Below are 17365 nucleotides of genomic sequence, written 5' to 3' on the forward strand. Positions count from 1 at the left end.
TGTGGTATTACAAATTTTCCAGACAGGGACAATGCTGTTAATGGCCAAGTACTCATTTTAAACCTGAGTATGGTGAGATACTGTGAGTAAAGAGCCTTTAAAAATATGTGCCGCTCAGAGTGGACCTTAAACCTTGGACCTTCCTGTCCGAAAGATAGTGTCATATCACAAGACCACATAGATTATGAATGATCCTGAAGTCAGATTTCAATAAATGCTATTGCTTTCGTATTTTGTTCATTGTCACCCGCAACTATTTCTGTTTGTAACTCAAACTTTTAAAAACTCTATCTAGGTATATTTGTAGTTCATTTGTTGTTTTTTTAGTTATTTTTTTTTAGGGATCAAACAAGTTCCTGTTTCTTTGTTTTCTCAATTTTACTTAACAAGAATTAATGTCATGCCTTCTCATAATAAGCATTTTTGTAAAATTTTCAGCCGTATTGTCCTACCAATGACTGTTCAAGAGGTATCCATTTATTGAATTCACACTTGTTAGAAATTTAATTTTCTACATTAGAATTGCATTGGTTTTTCAACATTGCCTGTTTTTATCTGATAATAATAATAACAATAATAATAATGATAATAATGATAATGATGATAGTAATAATAATAATGATAATAATAATAATAATAATAATAATAATAATAATAATAATAATAATAATAATAATAATAATAATAATAATAATAATAATAATGATAATAATAATATAATAATAATGATAATAATAATAATAATAATAATAATAATAATAATAATAATAATAATAATAATAATAATAATAATAATAATAATAATAATAATTATTATTATTATAATAATAGGAATAATGATGATGATGATGATAAAAATGATAAAGATATTAATTCAGGGCAGTTATACAAATATCTATATGAAATGAAGTGAATGCTTCAATTTATTCAACAAAGACAGATAGTGTGGACGTTTCAGGTTTCCCGTTTATCAACAAAACTTGATGAATGAACCACTAAAGAATAAATTGAAGCTTCCATTTCATTTCCTATTGTAATTTATTTCTTCGAGCTTCAAGCAACATTTTTATTTTCCTGGTATTTGTATACCACTTCATCTAATTAAAGTAAGTCCTAAACACTGCACAATCTTAACAAAATCATGTTAAAAAATATAAAAAAATAAAAAATAGCATGTATATAGTGCATTACCCACTAAACATGCTCAAAGTGCGTTACAAAGGAGCCAATAGCAACACTTAAACATGTAGGAAGAGACACAAAGCCTGTTTGGCGATTGTACATTTTTTTTTCAATAGAGACAACACTTAATGGGCAGGTACTCATTTTACACTTGAGTACAATGAGATTTTGTGAGTAAAGAGCTTTTTCCAAGGACTCAACTATGTGCCGATCAGAGCATGACTCGAACCCTGGATCATACCACAAGACCTTAGCCGCACGTGATAATTGACAAAAAAGCATGTGCAACAACAATTCAATTGATTGAAGACATATGAAGAAAGTTTTTCAAGCGGGTGGTTGGATGGGAGCATCACTCTTGAATCATATACCTATGATGTTCGCATGGGTGTACGATCCGATAGTGATGTCGTTTCTTCTTCTCTTTACTTGCCTATCATGCTTCTTATGTTTGTGATTGTATTTTTGACAGGGGATATTTTTTTTCCTGTAAATCTTCTGCCTGTTTGTTCTTGGTTATTTATAATTTAGCTTATGATATCTTTAGGTTATGATTTTGATTTACATTTGGACTATTTTTGTTAGATTGCTTGTTTTTTTGTTTCAGCGGTCTCTCATATAACCTCAATTGTGTTGGAAGAGACCTAAAGCAACAAACAAACAAACAAAAAAAAAGTTTTTCAAGCAGGATTTAAAACTTTTAAAGGATTTTGACCATCTGAAATGTGATTGAAAGGCATTCCTAAAGTGATATGTTGAAAATTGAAACGTGATCCACTGCCTCAATCTGCTATTATATTGGGGAAAACCAAATACCAAAAAAATGAATTGAAAATAGAAATGATTTTAAAATATTATATATTAAATGTAATTTATTCATATTATTATTATTATTATTATTATTATTATTATTATTATTATTATTATTATTATTATTATTATTATTATTATTATTATCATTATTATTATTATTATTAAAAATCTAAAAATTTAGTTTTCAGCATTTCAAAAGAAAACTTTTATTTTCTTCAATGACTTACTTTGACTCAATCCTCTTCGCTCCTTGTGGAACATAAGGCCTCTGCGAGCGTCCGCCATGGGCTTCTGTCTTTGGCCATCTTCTTGGTAGCCTTCCAAGTTAGGTCTGCCGTCTCCAGTTCATCAGACAGTGAGCGTCTCCATGTCTGTTTTGGACACCACACATTTTGTGTCCCTTGGAGGTTCCAATCGAGGGACAGGCGAGGGACGTTTCTCACAGGTCTACTCAATGTGTGGCCGACCCATTTCCATCTCCTCCTAATTTGGGTGCTGATGGGTTCTTGAAACAAATAAACACAGTTTTAACCCAAGTGTCAAATGTTTTACCGTCAATTCAATTTCATCCTCTAAATGATACCATTTTGAGGTGGGAGGTCACCTATTTTACAGTGTATTGTAGGCCTCACAAGAATTTTAAAGTCAGTTTAATCTCAGATTTCTCTCCTGGACTTCATGTTAAAAAGTCCTTTGATATAGCCAAGACTGTCAGTGCTCAGTACCTTGAAATATATATAGCAGTTTTCTTTTCAACTAGCAATCAATGGAGTTCATGTTGAATATGGATTGGAGGTATGGACCTATCTCTTTTTATTTTTTTTTAAGAATCAGTCATGTTGTGTTCTTGCGGGTAGACTTAAAACATTTGATGTTATATTTTATTATAGAGGCTGTTGATGAATTGCAGAAACTAAATTTTGATCAGAGAACATAAGTTTTCACTTCAGTTATTTTCATTTTAGAATCTAACTGATTTTCTGTCCTTTTTTTTTTTTTTTTTCTCTTAAGTATGCAGTTGGTCAGTTGTGGTCAGTAGCGGAAGCTAGTAAGAATCAGACAGGAGGAGGGGAAGGAGTGGCGGTCCTAGTAAATGAACCATTTGATGAAAAACGCAATCCACCGCCAACCGTGCTTTCATGTAATGGCCGTAATTTTACCAGAGGCCAATACTCTAACAAAATCTACTACTTGCACAGGTAGGTGTATCAAGTTCAAGGTACGTAAAATTATGAAATGTTTCACAATGCATTAATAGATTTAAGAGACAGAGGAGTACACTTCAAAAAAACTTGTTTGAAATGAATTGATGGAAATAATTATGTCTTTGCCTGATTTTTGATTGTGTTTTTTTTTTCAAGAAAATATTAACAAATATAGATAACAAACGATAATTTAAAAACTGACAATTTTAACATTATGTCAATTCCCTCCAATGTCCTTATTTGCCTTTGTTTGTGTTTAAAAATTTAACAATCCAAATTTCTATAATCCAACAATTTCTTTGCATGCACGGCAATACTTTTTTTTTCGCTAATATATCTGTATTGTAAACATTGCTGCTTGAAGTTGTAAATAACACCGAAAAACTGATATAGAAGCTTCAATTCAATTTACATAATGTTGACATTTTGGGTTTCTCCTTTGTTAATATAACACGAAAAGTGAGACATTAAGATGAATATCAGATGAAGTGCTGTACGCATTTGAGGAATGTGTTTAAATTGCTAAGGAGGAACAAACAGCACTTACAAATCAAGAAATTGTGAAGCAGGTGAATTTTCTTGTTCTGTTCCTTCTTTCTGTGACAAGGAAGAACAGACAAGAATAGTTCTAGGTGTGACCTCTTCAGAAGACCCAAAATGCCAACACCATGTGTGAAAAGAGGCAAATACAAATATATACTTTGCTCTTCGTTTTTATGGCCCAGAAATAGTAATAAAATAAGACTTGTTCAGTGCATATTGCAGATTAAATATATAGTTTTACATTTGGCATTTAGTATTTGGGGAAAAGATAAAGGTATTGGGCATGACAAATATATACCTATGCAAAAGTGAGGGAGAGATGGGATGATAAATGGATTATGTGTATGTCTGTGTGTGTGTGTGTGTGTGTGTGTGAGAGAGAGAGAGAGAGAGAGAGAGAGAGAGAGAGAGAGAGAGAGAGAGAGAGAGAGAGAGAGAGAGAGAGAGAGAGAGAGAGAGATTAGCCAATAAGGAAATACAACTGCCCAGGGGTGCTACTGTATCAGTGCTTTATTGTAATATTAATGTAATAATCTTGTTTTTGTGGTATCTTGTTATTTGGGTTGCAGGGGGTACATACAATAATGAAGCCTCTTTGTAGTTTTCTTCAAGTTACGTGTAGTTTTTAATGAGGAAGGTGTAATATAGTCGATGGAGTAAATGAGAGAGATTTGATAGGGAGGATGTATGGAGTTGTTCTGAGAGGTTTGGTGGCGAGATATTTCTTGATAATGAGGTGTAGTTTTTGTTGTTGAGAATGAGATGTGTGTAGTTGCCAGTGCCGCTATTTTGGCAGGCAGCGTGGCAGGCTTCTTGAGGCTTGGGACGAATGAAGAGGGAGTGATAGAACAAAACAAGATCTTATTTTGCGCAAGAGATATGCTGAGTTTTTCTCTCGCGCAATGCTCAGGGTCGTGATTGGTTCTAAGGAAGGGGCGACACTGTCAAATAAAGAAACAGAAATAACACACTATTAAATCTTACTATCTAATAGTTTTATTTCAATTAGGATTGCCCCCGACGTGAGTCGGGAGGCGAATGACCAATGCATGTTATATAATGGAATAGAAAATGAAGATTGGCACTCAGCCCTCAACGTAAGTCGAGTGGCGATACGGCCAATGCATGTTATATAATGGAATAGAAAATGAAGATTGGCACTCAGCCCTCAACGTAAGTCGAGTGGCGATACGGCCAATGCATGTTATATAATGGAATAGAAAATGAAGATTGGCACTCAGCCCTCAACGTAAGTCGAGTGGCGATACGGCCAATGCATGTTATATAATGGAATAGAAAATGAAGATTGGCACTCAGCCCTCAACGTAAGTCGAGTGGCGATACTGCCAATGCATGTTATATAATGGAATAGAAAATGAAGATTGGCACTCAGCCCTCAACGTAAGTCGAGTGGCGATACGGCCAATGCATGTCATATAATGGAATAGAAAATGAAGATTGGCACTCAGCCCTCAACGTAAGTCGAGTGGCGATACGGCCAAAATTAGTAATATAATGATAATCGAATGTATCAATAAAACATGAATATTTACCAAGTGAGATAATGGCATCGAATATGCCAACATCATTAAGCATAAAAGCATAAGATATAAATCACTACCAACAATCTCAGAAGTTTGGTATAATTCTATGATGCAGGGCATCATCAGGACATTATACAGCTATAACGATTAATGACCAAGAAAGCTTGACAGACAGACCGATAACTGAGCATACAGCTAGTCAGACAATAGGTACTTATGCCTATATGTGTATCAGGTGACAGGCATATAGATAGTTGAATAGATTATTAGGTAGATTGATATGTAGCCAACTGTAATCTCATACTAAGTAATTGAAAAGGTAAATATATAAAGATGGGTACATATGTGCATAGGCAGACAGATTAGTAAGTATACAGATAGATAGGTCCGTAGGTCGGTCGGTAGATGGATGGATGGATAGATAGATAGATAGATAGATAGATAGATAGATAGATAGATAGATAGATACAAAGAGATATAGATGGATAGATGGAAGGGATGTGACAGTGACAGGATAACTATACCAACAACATTAGAGTAGGCCGATATTATTTACAAATCACCAGTAATAAAGATCGTGGTAAGTTTGTAATCGTGATAAACAGATTATTGCTAGCACTCATGTAATCAATTAATTAGACTAAGTATTTTCCTCATGACAGATACAAGTTATACTGGCACGTATTCGATTTACTGTCATTACACAAAGGCATTAACAATCCACGGAAATGATATGAATAAAATAAGAAATCACGATGTCAATAATTAAAACAATAAATGCAACAGCAACAATAATAATAATAATAATAATAATAATAATAATAATAATAATAATAATAATAATAATAATAATAATAATGCTTATGACAATGTTAATAATAAAAGTTCAACATACCTGTCAAATAAAGAAACAGAAATAACACACTATTAAATCTTACTATCTAATAGTTTTATTTCAATTAGGATTGCCCCCGACGTGAGTCGGGAGGCGAATGACGTTGAAGCGAGGTGCGCCACTGGTTTTATCCTTTCTCCCCACTTAAGTGCGACGGCGCGCAGCATACCGCAAGACGAATAGAAGGAGACCATAACAGAAAGTGCTATTTAAAAAAATACAAGAAGTATGAAACCATCATACTACATTAAAATCAGTACAAAATTGAATAGCTGATCTGTATCATTCTAAAATATATTTTGTAAGTTGTATCATTTTAAGGGAGGTAACCTATTGCACTCTATTAAAAGCATAGGGTCCAAGAATTATTGTTTTGGTTTGTTCGATACACTTATTAAAAACAAAACTGTTTCGAGTTCTTGATGACAGTGTTAAATGATAACATTGTTTTCCTTGATCACAGTCTTTCCCAGCTTTTTATGTGCTTGACATCCTGCAAAGTGCATTTTTCTAGATTAAAATTGGTGTTATATTTTGTTACAGGGGCTGTGCCAGTAATGTAAAATTTCTAACAGCCCATTTGAAATTGTATTTTCCCCTCTCTAGCAAAGTTCCCAGTTGGATTCGAGTGTTCGTTCCTGCAAAATGTACACAACTTAAAGAAGAAGCATGGAATGCATACCCTTATACCAAGACAGTCATAACCGTAAGACAGGAGTCATGTTTTATCAGGGTTGTGTTGTTGTCATGTTTTATCAGGATTGTGTTCTTGGGGGGGGGGGGGGGGGGGGGCTGGACATTCTTTTGTTCTTTTAAAAATCAACTTTTTTATTTGGTGCAAATATCTTATCATCATCATCATCATCATTATAATCGTCGTCATCATTTTCAGTACCATTATCATCTTTTAATGATTCTTCACCTCATTTCCCAGAATCCTGAATACATGGGGAATAACTTTTATGTCATCATTGAAAGCTATCACAATGCAGATTGCGGAGATTCTTTCAATGTAAGTCTTTTTTTTTACTATTACTTTTTTCTCTCTCATCTTGATCAATGTTTCCCAGACAATTAATTTATCAGTTCATTGGTGGTTAATAAATAAGGAATATAAAATGAGATACCCTTTGTTCATACATTTATTTTTAGGATCTGTCTCGATAAATGACTGCTATAACTCAGGCATTGCCTGCAATGTCATGCAGTAAAGTGAGCGATGAGTACTAAATTCCTTGCTCAAGATATGTGGACAAAGAGGACTTGAACTCAGGTGCAAATCCAATGCCTAATCCATCTCTCACCCCAGGATGGGATCCAAGCGTTTCAAAATTAATTGTTTCCATCTCTTCTTTGTCCCACACAAGGGTGGCTACTCTTATCTAGATGTTGTTCAATGTACTTAAATGTCTGGCAACATTCTGTTTAAAAAGTAAGCAAGTGATTGTGTCTGTCTTCCAACCATGAGATATGAGGCTCTTCAGACCTACTTGTTAAAATCTATGTAATGCATACGAAACCCTCCAATTTCAACGGCTGCATGATGCATAAATATTCATTTTTATCTTAATTATTATCATTATCACAATCAATATCACTTTGTTGTCTTCATATTCATCATCATCATTATCGTCGTCATCATCATCATCATCATCATCATCATCATCATCATCATCATCATCATCACCATAATCATCACCATAATCATCATCATAATCATAATCATCATCATCATCATCATCATCATCATCATCATCATCACCATAATCATCACCATAATCATCATCATAATCATAATCATCATCACCATCATCATCATCATCATCTTCATCATCATCATCATCATCATCATCATCATCATCGTCATCATCATCATCATCATCATCACCATAATTATTTTGTATATTACTCGTATTTCTGGTGTTCAAATGTTTACTTAAAGACTAGAAAAGTTCCATAATTTAAGAATACAACTTTAAATTTCATATATACATTTAATTTGTTTTGCTTCTTAGATCCATGGCTTAATAGGAACTGAATTAAATAACCGTAAGGTGGTTATGATTGATATTGCAAATGACCCTGTATCTGCTAAGGTAAGATGTGTCATTAAAAATAATGCTATTTTATGCTTTGAATAGAGCTCAGTCTTAACTTTAGATAGCATATTATGAGGTCTTGGTTTGGTCTTGATTTGCAGTCTTCAATCCTTCCTGTTAAAGGCTATGGTCATGAATAAACCCCATTTATCTAACAGCACTTCTCTTTTTTTTTTTTTCTACAGTCAGTAATAGTGATGCTTTTATAATTGTTTGTTTTGTTGGGGGTTTTTTTGGGGGGGCCATTTTGAGGACATCTAAATCTTAATCGAAAGATGTTTTAGACAAGTGCAAATATATTAAATCTACATTAAATTGATAACTAAGTCATAGTGGAGAGATTATAACCATGCTCCTTGTCCTTCAACTCTTATTGAATAGGACTGACTGAACAGTCATTACTCAACAAAGAATGGTGGTGATTTCTAAACTAAGGGAACTGCACATGTATTACACATGAGTATGTCTTTAAGTAAAATACTCAAATTCCAGATCAATCTTACTAGGACAGAAAACTATGTGTAACCTTAGACTTGAGCTGGTGCAATGAATGACCACTAAACATACTCAAAGCGCTTTACAAGGGATACTTGGCCAACAGCGAGATTTAATATGTAGGATGAGACATTAGGCCTGTACCACGATATTATTAATTTTTTTTTGACAGAGACAGCACTGTTAACGGCACCAGTTACTCATTTTACACCTTAGTTTGGTAAGAGAATGTGAGTTAAGAGTTTTTTCGAAGGATTTAACTTTGAACTGCTCAGATTAGGACTCAAACCTGGGACCCACTGGTCAGAATTTGAATGTCATACCAGAAGACCACAAAGCTTCACAAACGTTTATAGACTGATTGAAAGAATCTAGTGAGAAATAATCACTCAACTGGCAGTCTACAAACAATAACAAAGAGCAGTTTTGCATCAACTTCATTCATTTTATTGTTAGTAAACTAACATGTATGTTTGTCCGAGTGGGTTTAAGGGCATGACACGAATCCCATGTTTTGATTGGTCAAAAATCCACAAGGGTAAAAAATCTACAAGTTAATTACAATACCTTGATTATATAGGCTAAAAGGCAGTTCATTTTCATTTTTTGACTCTTTAACAATAGTATATTAACCGGCTTTCCCCAGAATTCTTGTGTTGTGTTTATTTGTAGACAAAGTGCAAGTATACATATTTAATTTTTGGTTGATTTATTTTTCTTCTGATTTTGTAATTTTTTTAATATTGATAGTCATTTATCGCAGTCTTTATACCCAGCTTTTGTTACAGCACAGTTGTGTATAGGGAATGAGATTAGCGGAAGAGTAGCGTCCCTTGATTGGACGTCACCGGCGGAGAAGTTACAAAACAACTACAAGCCAAGGGCTCCAAATACAAATTTATTATTCATATTTCTGTACAAAAATCCATATCATAATCAACGTTATGCATTTTTGTACAGAAATATGAATAATAAATTTTGTATTTGGAGCGCTTGGCTTGTAGTTGGTTTGTTTACAAATAACTTCTCCGCCAATGATGTCCAATCAAGGGACGCTACTCTTCCGCTAATCTCATTCCCTATTGATCATGTTGAAAGTAGTAATGCGGTTGACAAATTATAAATATTATCAAATTTATCATTTCAGGACTACCATGCAGAATGTGATCCTTGTATAGTTGGGTGTCCTAAATCTAATCGCAGTCCTCTTCCCAAAGATGGAACTGGCCAATGGATGGTATAAATTAATTTGTTTTGTTTTAATTAATTAATTTTTAAAAACCTCTTTTGTATCTAAGGGGGACCATATAAATCCAGACAAACCAGTCTGATCATTGATTTTATATTTGACCTATTATCTCAATCCTGTGATCAAAAAAAGTAGTCTTTCAGAGCCAGTAGGCATGAAGCTGGAGACTATCCCAATTTCTATAGCGGGAAACGGACAATAACAAATGCTTGCTATCCTTTGGATAGGACACTATTCTATTGCAAAGTACCAGATCTAACAGACCCAGCTACCCAATCACTACTGGGTGGACAGGGGGGTCAGAAAAAATCTCAACTGCACCTGGGATTGATCACGATTCCTTTATGTGTGAAGCGAGTGCTCTACCAACTGAGCTATCGGGATAATGTTGTGATAAAACAGATACATATAATTCGGATTGTTGAGATTTGAATTATTTGCAATCTAAAATGGAATACTATCACTCGAGATTTTACCACATGGACATAGACTGGGCAGTTCTGTAGGTGTGTAGGTGAGTGACTGGATATACAAATCTCAAATTTACCAATATCTTCAATACAAGGGGCCAGTTCCAACTTGCTCAAAACACTCCTGCTGCTCTGTAATTGGTAAAATAGTATAAAACCATTAAACCCATGGAATTTGTCCCAGTTTAGTTAGCCAGAAACAGACAATAACAATTGCTTACTAGGCTTTTGATAGGACGCTAGTCTATCGCAAAGTACTTTCTGCCAAATCTAGCAGACCCAGCTACCCGATTAGTGCAGTGTAGACAGGGGAGAGGGGGGGGGGGGGGCAGAAATAAAGTCTCGACTTCATCCAGGATAGATCTCAGTCCTTTTATGTGTGAAGCGAGTGCTCTAGCAACTGAGTTATTGTAACCTCCCTGTTCTATTATTGGTGCTGACAATTATTAAAGGCATTTTTTTTCTTTCCCTACAGACCAAAATAAAGCCAGTAATGTGTTGTTATAAACTGGTGAAGGTTTGGTTCAAGTGGTTTGGTTTTCAGAAAAAAGTGGAAACCTACTTAATGATTGTAAGTTTTGATATTTAAGGTACATCGCATAAAACATGATCTATCAATATTTGATGGCCTGTAAGAGAGTTTTATTAGAGATTTGTTGATAGACTTCCAAGTGATAAATTATTTAATTCTTTCTTTTTTTTTTTTCATTGTGACCATTTATTTTAGACTACATCTTATAAACTTGATTTAATTTTTTTTCTTTTTTTTAGTTCTTTGTAAAGTCAATAGTATATTTTGGAGGTCACCTTGGTAAACACTTTCTCATATCAAAATGGTTTAGTTTTTGTTCCTTGCAAAGTCAATGGTAGTGTGTTGCATTTTACAGGATTCATATAATAATTTTGTTTTTTGTTTTTTCAAATGGAATGTAATATGTTGTATTTCATTGATTTAACAGCAAGAGCAAAGATTGTTCCTTCTGTTTCACCGGCAACTCATTTGCTGGCAGAATCATTATCACAATCTCAACATGGATGATGTGCGAAGAATAGAAGATCAAGTTGCAAAAGATTTGGAGCGTGTAAGTAGTAATCCATAATCCATCCAATTGTTTATTTAGCCCAATAATCACTGTGCTCAAAGTGCTAGACAAGGGGTCCCAAGCCAACAGCAACACTTAACATAATAGAGCAAAACACGACACCAGTGAGGTTTGTTTTGTTTTTTCGACAGAGATAATTCTGTTACCGACCGGGTACTCATTTCACAGCTGAGTACAGTGAGCGAATGCAAGTAATGGGTCTGTTTCAAGGACTCAACTTTGCATCTCTCAGAGTGGGACCTAAACCAGGGACCTACTAATTCACACTTATATACAATGAGAGTTATTTGTTTTTATGACTTAGTTTTGACAAGAATGGCATAAATCTATTTTTAAAAGTGAAAGAAAGCGAAGAAAAGAATGACTATAACTATCCTCTAAAGCTGGAAATTAATGAAAAAATGATCACCAATATTCTTGGGATATCCAACTGTAAGATAAAATGGTGCTGATTCGCTTTACTTAGATGGATGTGGAAAACTATGCCGCTATAATTATAGAATTAGAAAAGATTTACAGGAAAAAGAGACTTTTTGAAGTCAAAAATTTGTTGCGATTAACCGAAGCTTGTTGCAATTAACCAGTGACTTTTATATAGAATTAATTGTTTCTTGGGAAATGTGATTAACCGAAAGTTGTTGTTTACCGAGTTGTGATTATCCGGAGTGGACTGCATCAGTAAAGAAAAACAATAAATTGATCACACGAGATACAAGTTTAAATGAAATTATGGAGAAAGGTTGGAAAAATACAACAATTTAAAATGAGTTAAACAAAGAAATAAAGGGAAAATGTAATGAAGCAAAAGATAGATGTTTGATTTATCAGATCTAAAAAAGTGATTATGAAACAATGCCAGACAAAGCAAGAAAGAAAAATACAAGGAAAAAAAAAACATCCCAAAGAATCAGCCTGCCTCGACTTAGGATCGAATCTCAAACCTGATTACCAGTACAACTGTCTTTACACCACAGAGGTTAACCACTAGTTGAGACAATTTAATGCCTATATTCTTCACAAGGAAATGTCCTCGCTTGCATCACAAAGCATAAACAGTGAACATGCGAAGACGAGAACAAAGACATTAGAGTAGCTCCATTTTTATTTTTGAAAATATCAAAGTGACAAATTAAGGAGCAAGCACAAGAAATAAGATGGGTTCGATCCCCAGTTGAGGTAGGCTGATTTTTTTGGATGTTTTTTTTTTTTCTTGTATTTTTTCTTTCTTGCTTTGTCTTGCAGTTTCATACACATTTTTTTCAGACTTTATCTTATACCAGTGCCTGCTCCCCAATTTGTAACTCTGATTTATCAGAGAGGGTTCGTCTTAATCACACCATTCTGCACACCTTTTTTATTTTTAGAAGACTACAACACAGAAAGCTAATTATGGAATGAAATCAAATTAATTTTCTGATTAATTTTTTGTTTATATATATTTTTATTTTGCCATTTCAGAGGAGGAGAGAAGAAAGCAGGAGAGGATTTACGCTGGATGAGTGACAAACCATTTTTTAAACCACATTGTTTAAGCATTTTAAGTTTAAAATATTTAAATATAAATTTTTTATGAATATCATAGGTTTGTTAGGGTTTTATTATTTTCTATTGTATATCATGTGATCCAGCTCTTTTTTTTTTGGTTTTATTTTGAACAGACATTAATTACCACAGGATATCACTTTCAAAAAGTATGACATAATCATTGTGGAAAAATTAAAGACAAGAAATTGATTTTAAGGCCAATGTTAATGTAAAAAAAAATGATCATCCACTTTTATCATTAGATTTAGAGAATTTTATTCCTTCCTACTTGTTTAAAGTGAAAGCTTCATTCAGTTATTTGAAAAAATAAAATAAAATAGAAATAATTTGGCTAGTATTCTCTTCCATCATCCGTTCCGTTTGTTTTCAATGTGAATTTCTCACTTAAAATTTTTCGAATGAAACACTCTGTGTCAACAGCTGAGACCAAAATAACAAAAACAATGCTGACTTTTATGATTTTAAAAGACACTAAAAAAAAAGTGAGAGGAAATGCAGACTACTGATTTAGTATAGTCTTAAAGTGACCAAGGAATTTATCAGGGTTTTTTTTGCATGTAGTCTATTTTATTTTCAGTTTAACTTTGTATTTAGTATCGTTAGCAAATAAGAACAATACTTTGTTTTGTTATTTTAAAAATTATTTTTCTTTTCCTTTCCAAACATTCATGCTTTTCTGAGTCTTCTTCTTCTTTCAGCTTATCCCACATTTTACAGGGTTGCCATAATGAATGCGCATCTCCATGCATCTGGTTCAGCGCATCATCTTCCTCCAGGCCCAGTTCCTTCATATCATCCTTTACCTTATCCTTTGGGCATCCCTTTTTCCTCTTTCCCGCTATTTGTAAGTCCAATACTTGTCCTTCCCACATACTCCCTCTCTCATCTCGTTACATGTCCGAACCATTTCAATCTATCTTCTCTCATCTTTATTGATGCATTCTTCACTTCAGTCAACCTTTGAATATGTTCATTTCTCACTTTATCTTTTCTTGTCCAGCCAAGTGACCATCTCAACATCCTCATTTATGCCACCTCAACTTCTTTATCTTGTTTCTTTGTTGTAGCTGCTGTCTCTAGTCCATATAACATTGCTGGTCTTAGAACTGTTGTATATATTTTGCCCTTCAGCTTTGCGGATATTCGTTTGTCACACATAACTCCTGCCTGTATTCTCTTCTTGACCTCCATCTCATTGCCCCCATCTCCTTGGTTGTTCCTAAGTATTTGAATTGGTTTGTCTTTAGCACATCCTCTTCTCCTATCTTTATTGGTGGTTCTGCTCTCTGTTGTCCGATGCACAGATATTCTGTCTTCGATCTGCTCACCCTGAATCCCCTCCTTTCCAACACCCGTCTTCAACCCTCCAGTTCCTTTTCCACTTCAGCTTTTGTATCATTCAGAAGTACTACATCATCCGCATACATCATGTTCCATGGTGCTTCTCGCCGAATGGGGTCTGTTAGGATATCCATTACTGTTGCAAACAGCAGTGGGCTGAGAGCAAATCCCTGGTGTAATCCAACTCTTACATTAAATGGATCAGTTGGGCCAACAGCTGTCCTTACCACTGTTATGTTTCCTTTGTACATATCTGAGTCTATAGTCATCAATAAAATGTTAAATGATATAAAAAAATGTTTTTTTTACATTCTTCATTTACAATGAAAACAAATGTTTGGTGCTTTACTATATTTTCACCTCTCTCTCTCTCGTTGTACTTTATTAGGTACTTGACTGTTGTGGTGTTGATTGCTGTTTTTGTTTTGTATTTGTTTGTTTTTAAGGGTTTTACGGCACTTGCACACATTAACCCATAGAGGCCCGGTGTTTACTAAAAAAAATTCCCCTGAGGCCCAGTGTAAGGGGCATAACTCTTAACAAAAAAATACCAACACAAAGTTAAAAAATTATTAAACGAGAACCAAATGACATAAAATTATAATTTTAATTCCTTTTTATAGCCAGATAAATTTGCTTTCGAATGATATATAACATGACATATTTTGATTTCAATAAATTGGGAAAAAAAATATTAAAAAAAAAAACTCGTTCCCGCACCCCCATTCCCGTCATTTTCGTCAATCTCGGACTCCGATTCAGTGTCCGAATCACCTTGATCGGGTGCTAACGCCTCGTCTTGTCCATCCCCACCATCGTTTACATCTTCTCTTTCTAGTTCGATATCGCTTTCATTTCCAAAATCCTCTTCATCGTCTACACCACTCTCCAAAACATTATTTCTAGCGCCACGCAACAAACTCGTGAGGTACGGGAATGCCATTTTTCTGAATTCGATCACTCACTTGCTATCAACGATATAAACGTGCGGTAAAAAGGAAACGGAAATAGAACGATCGCATTACGTTTACGATGTTTCCGGTATAGAATAAAACGAAGTGATTCGTTGCAATAACAAAGTAAACATGATCCGTTTTTTCTCGGGGGCCGCGGGAGATGACGGGCGATGCGGGCCTCAACAGTCGCGGGCAACTCCAGGGGAAGCGGGCCTCTATGGGTTAAGGTCATATCAGCGCCAGTAAAAAGGAAGAAAATGGGATAGTGAAAAGTTCTAGAATTACAATTAAAGCACCCAAGAAAAGGTAAGACAGTGGGGAATTTGTTCAAATAGGAAACAGATGTAGATTCCAAGAGCGCACTATCAAAGTACTTAGTTTGAGATCACCTAAAAGTCTCATCCAGACACAAGCACAGGTCCCCACTAAAAGGAATACACTCAAATGTTTTATGTTTTTGTTTTGAAGGGTTTTACGGCACTTGCAACACATTAAGGTCATATCAGCGCCAGTAAAAAGGAAGAAAATGGGATAGTAAAAAGGTCTAGAATTACAATAAAAGCATCCAAGAATAAGGCAGAGAAAGGGGAATTGGTTCAAATAGAGAACAGATGTAGATTCCAAGAGCACACTATCAGTGTACTCAGTTTGAGATCACCAAAAAGTCTCATCCAGACACAAGCACAGGCTCCCCACCAAGAGGAATACACTCAAATGTTCACAAATCATATATAATAGGTAAACAAAACATAATACAGTGCATAATAGAGAGATGATTTACGAGGAAAAAAATATCATCTCCCAAAACTAACTATAAATCTGACTGTTTCCCTCCCAGCTAGGGTATCCGGCAAGGGCCCGGACAAAACCAAGTAATCTCATTCCAAGACAAAGACATAAAGCAAGTTGGAAAACAGATATAAAGGGATAGAAGACACAGTATGTACCTCCCTGCCCACTATGCGAGGTCATTTGTTTTTTGTTTTTAAGCGTTGTACTGCGCTTGCAACACATTTAGGTTATATCAGCGCCAGTAAAAAGCAAGAAAATGGGATAGTCAAAAGTTCTAGAATTACAATTAAAGCACCCAAGAGAAAGTAAGACTAAGGGGAACTGGGAAAAAACAGAGATCAGATGTAGATTCCAAGAGCATACCACCAATGTACTTAGTTTGAGATCACCTAAAAGTCTCATCCGGACACAAGCACAAGATCCAAAAAAGAGGAACACACTCAAATGCTTACATTATAAATTCAAAATAATAAATACAATAATACATAACAGAGAGATGATTTTCAAGGAAAAAAATATCATCTCCCAAAACAATAACTCTGCATTTGACTGTTTTTCTCCCAGCCAGGATTCCGACCAGGGCCAGGACAAAACCAAGTAATTTCATTCCAAGACATAGACAGAAAGCATGTTGGAAAATAGATATAAGGGGATAGAAGACACAGTATGTACCTCCCTGCCCACTATGGGAGATCAGGAACCCCACCCAGACTCAAATGTTTTACAAATCATACATAATATAAAGAAAACATAATACAGTGCATAACAGAAAGATGATTTACAAGGGAAAAAAAATTTCATCTCCCAAAACTAACCATACATTTGACTGTTTCCCTCTCAGCCAGGACTAGGAAAAAAAAAAGTAATCTAATTCCAAGACAAAGACAGAAAGCAAGTTGGAAAACAGATATAGGTGGATACAAGACACGTACGTACCTCCCTGCCCACTATGGGAGGTCAGGAACCCCACCCAGAGCTATAATGGAACGATTGACCATCATGGGTTGGGATTGGGGTAGCTAGTCATACGATCATATCATAGTAGAAACAAAAAAATAAACAGAGGTTAATTGATATAAATCACAAAGTTTTATTTCACAAAATTTACCAATATACCAAGATAATAGAACAAC

General features: G+C 34.7%; 1 protein-coding gene across 4 annotated transcripts in view; it reads left to right on the forward strand.

Moving 5' to 3' along the window:
- LOC144967259 (phosphatidylinositol transfer protein alpha isoform-like) overlaps window positions 1–14781 on the forward strand; it is a 26005-nt gene extending 11224 nt beyond the window's left edge. For 3 of the 4 annotated variants that reach the window (XM_078904254.1, XM_078904255.1, XM_078904256.1), the window contains exons 4-12: window positions 439–469; window positions 3007–3194; window positions 6789–6888; window positions 7117–7194; window positions 8198–8278; window positions 9924–10013; window positions 10971–11066; window positions 11455–11577; window positions 13057–14781. In XM_078904254.1, the coding sequence (XP_078760380.1) occupies window positions 439–469; window positions 3007–3194; window positions 6789–6888; window positions 7117–7194; window positions 8198–8278; window positions 9924–10013; window positions 10971–11066; window positions 11455–11577; window positions 13057–13101 (832 nt within the window). In that variant the 3' untranslated portion in view covers window positions 13102–14781. The remainder of the gene's footprint in view (window positions 1–438; window positions 470–3006; window positions 3195–6788; window positions 6889–7116; window positions 7195–8197; window positions 8279–9923; window positions 10014–10970; window positions 11067–11454; window positions 11578–13056) is intronic. The other variant, XM_078904257.1, reaches the window with a different exon arrangement.
- The last annotated feature ends 2584 nt before the right edge of the window (window positions 14782–17365 follow it).

Source organism: Berghia stephanieae, chromosome 3 (genome assembly GCF_034508935.2).
Source record: "Berghia stephanieae isolate SIO BIC M18660-M18661 chromosome 3, UCSD_Bste_1.3, whole genome shotgun sequence".
Classification (NCBI taxonomy): domain Eukaryota; kingdom Metazoa; phylum Mollusca; class Gastropoda; order Nudibranchia; family Aeolidiidae; genus Berghia; species Berghia stephanieae.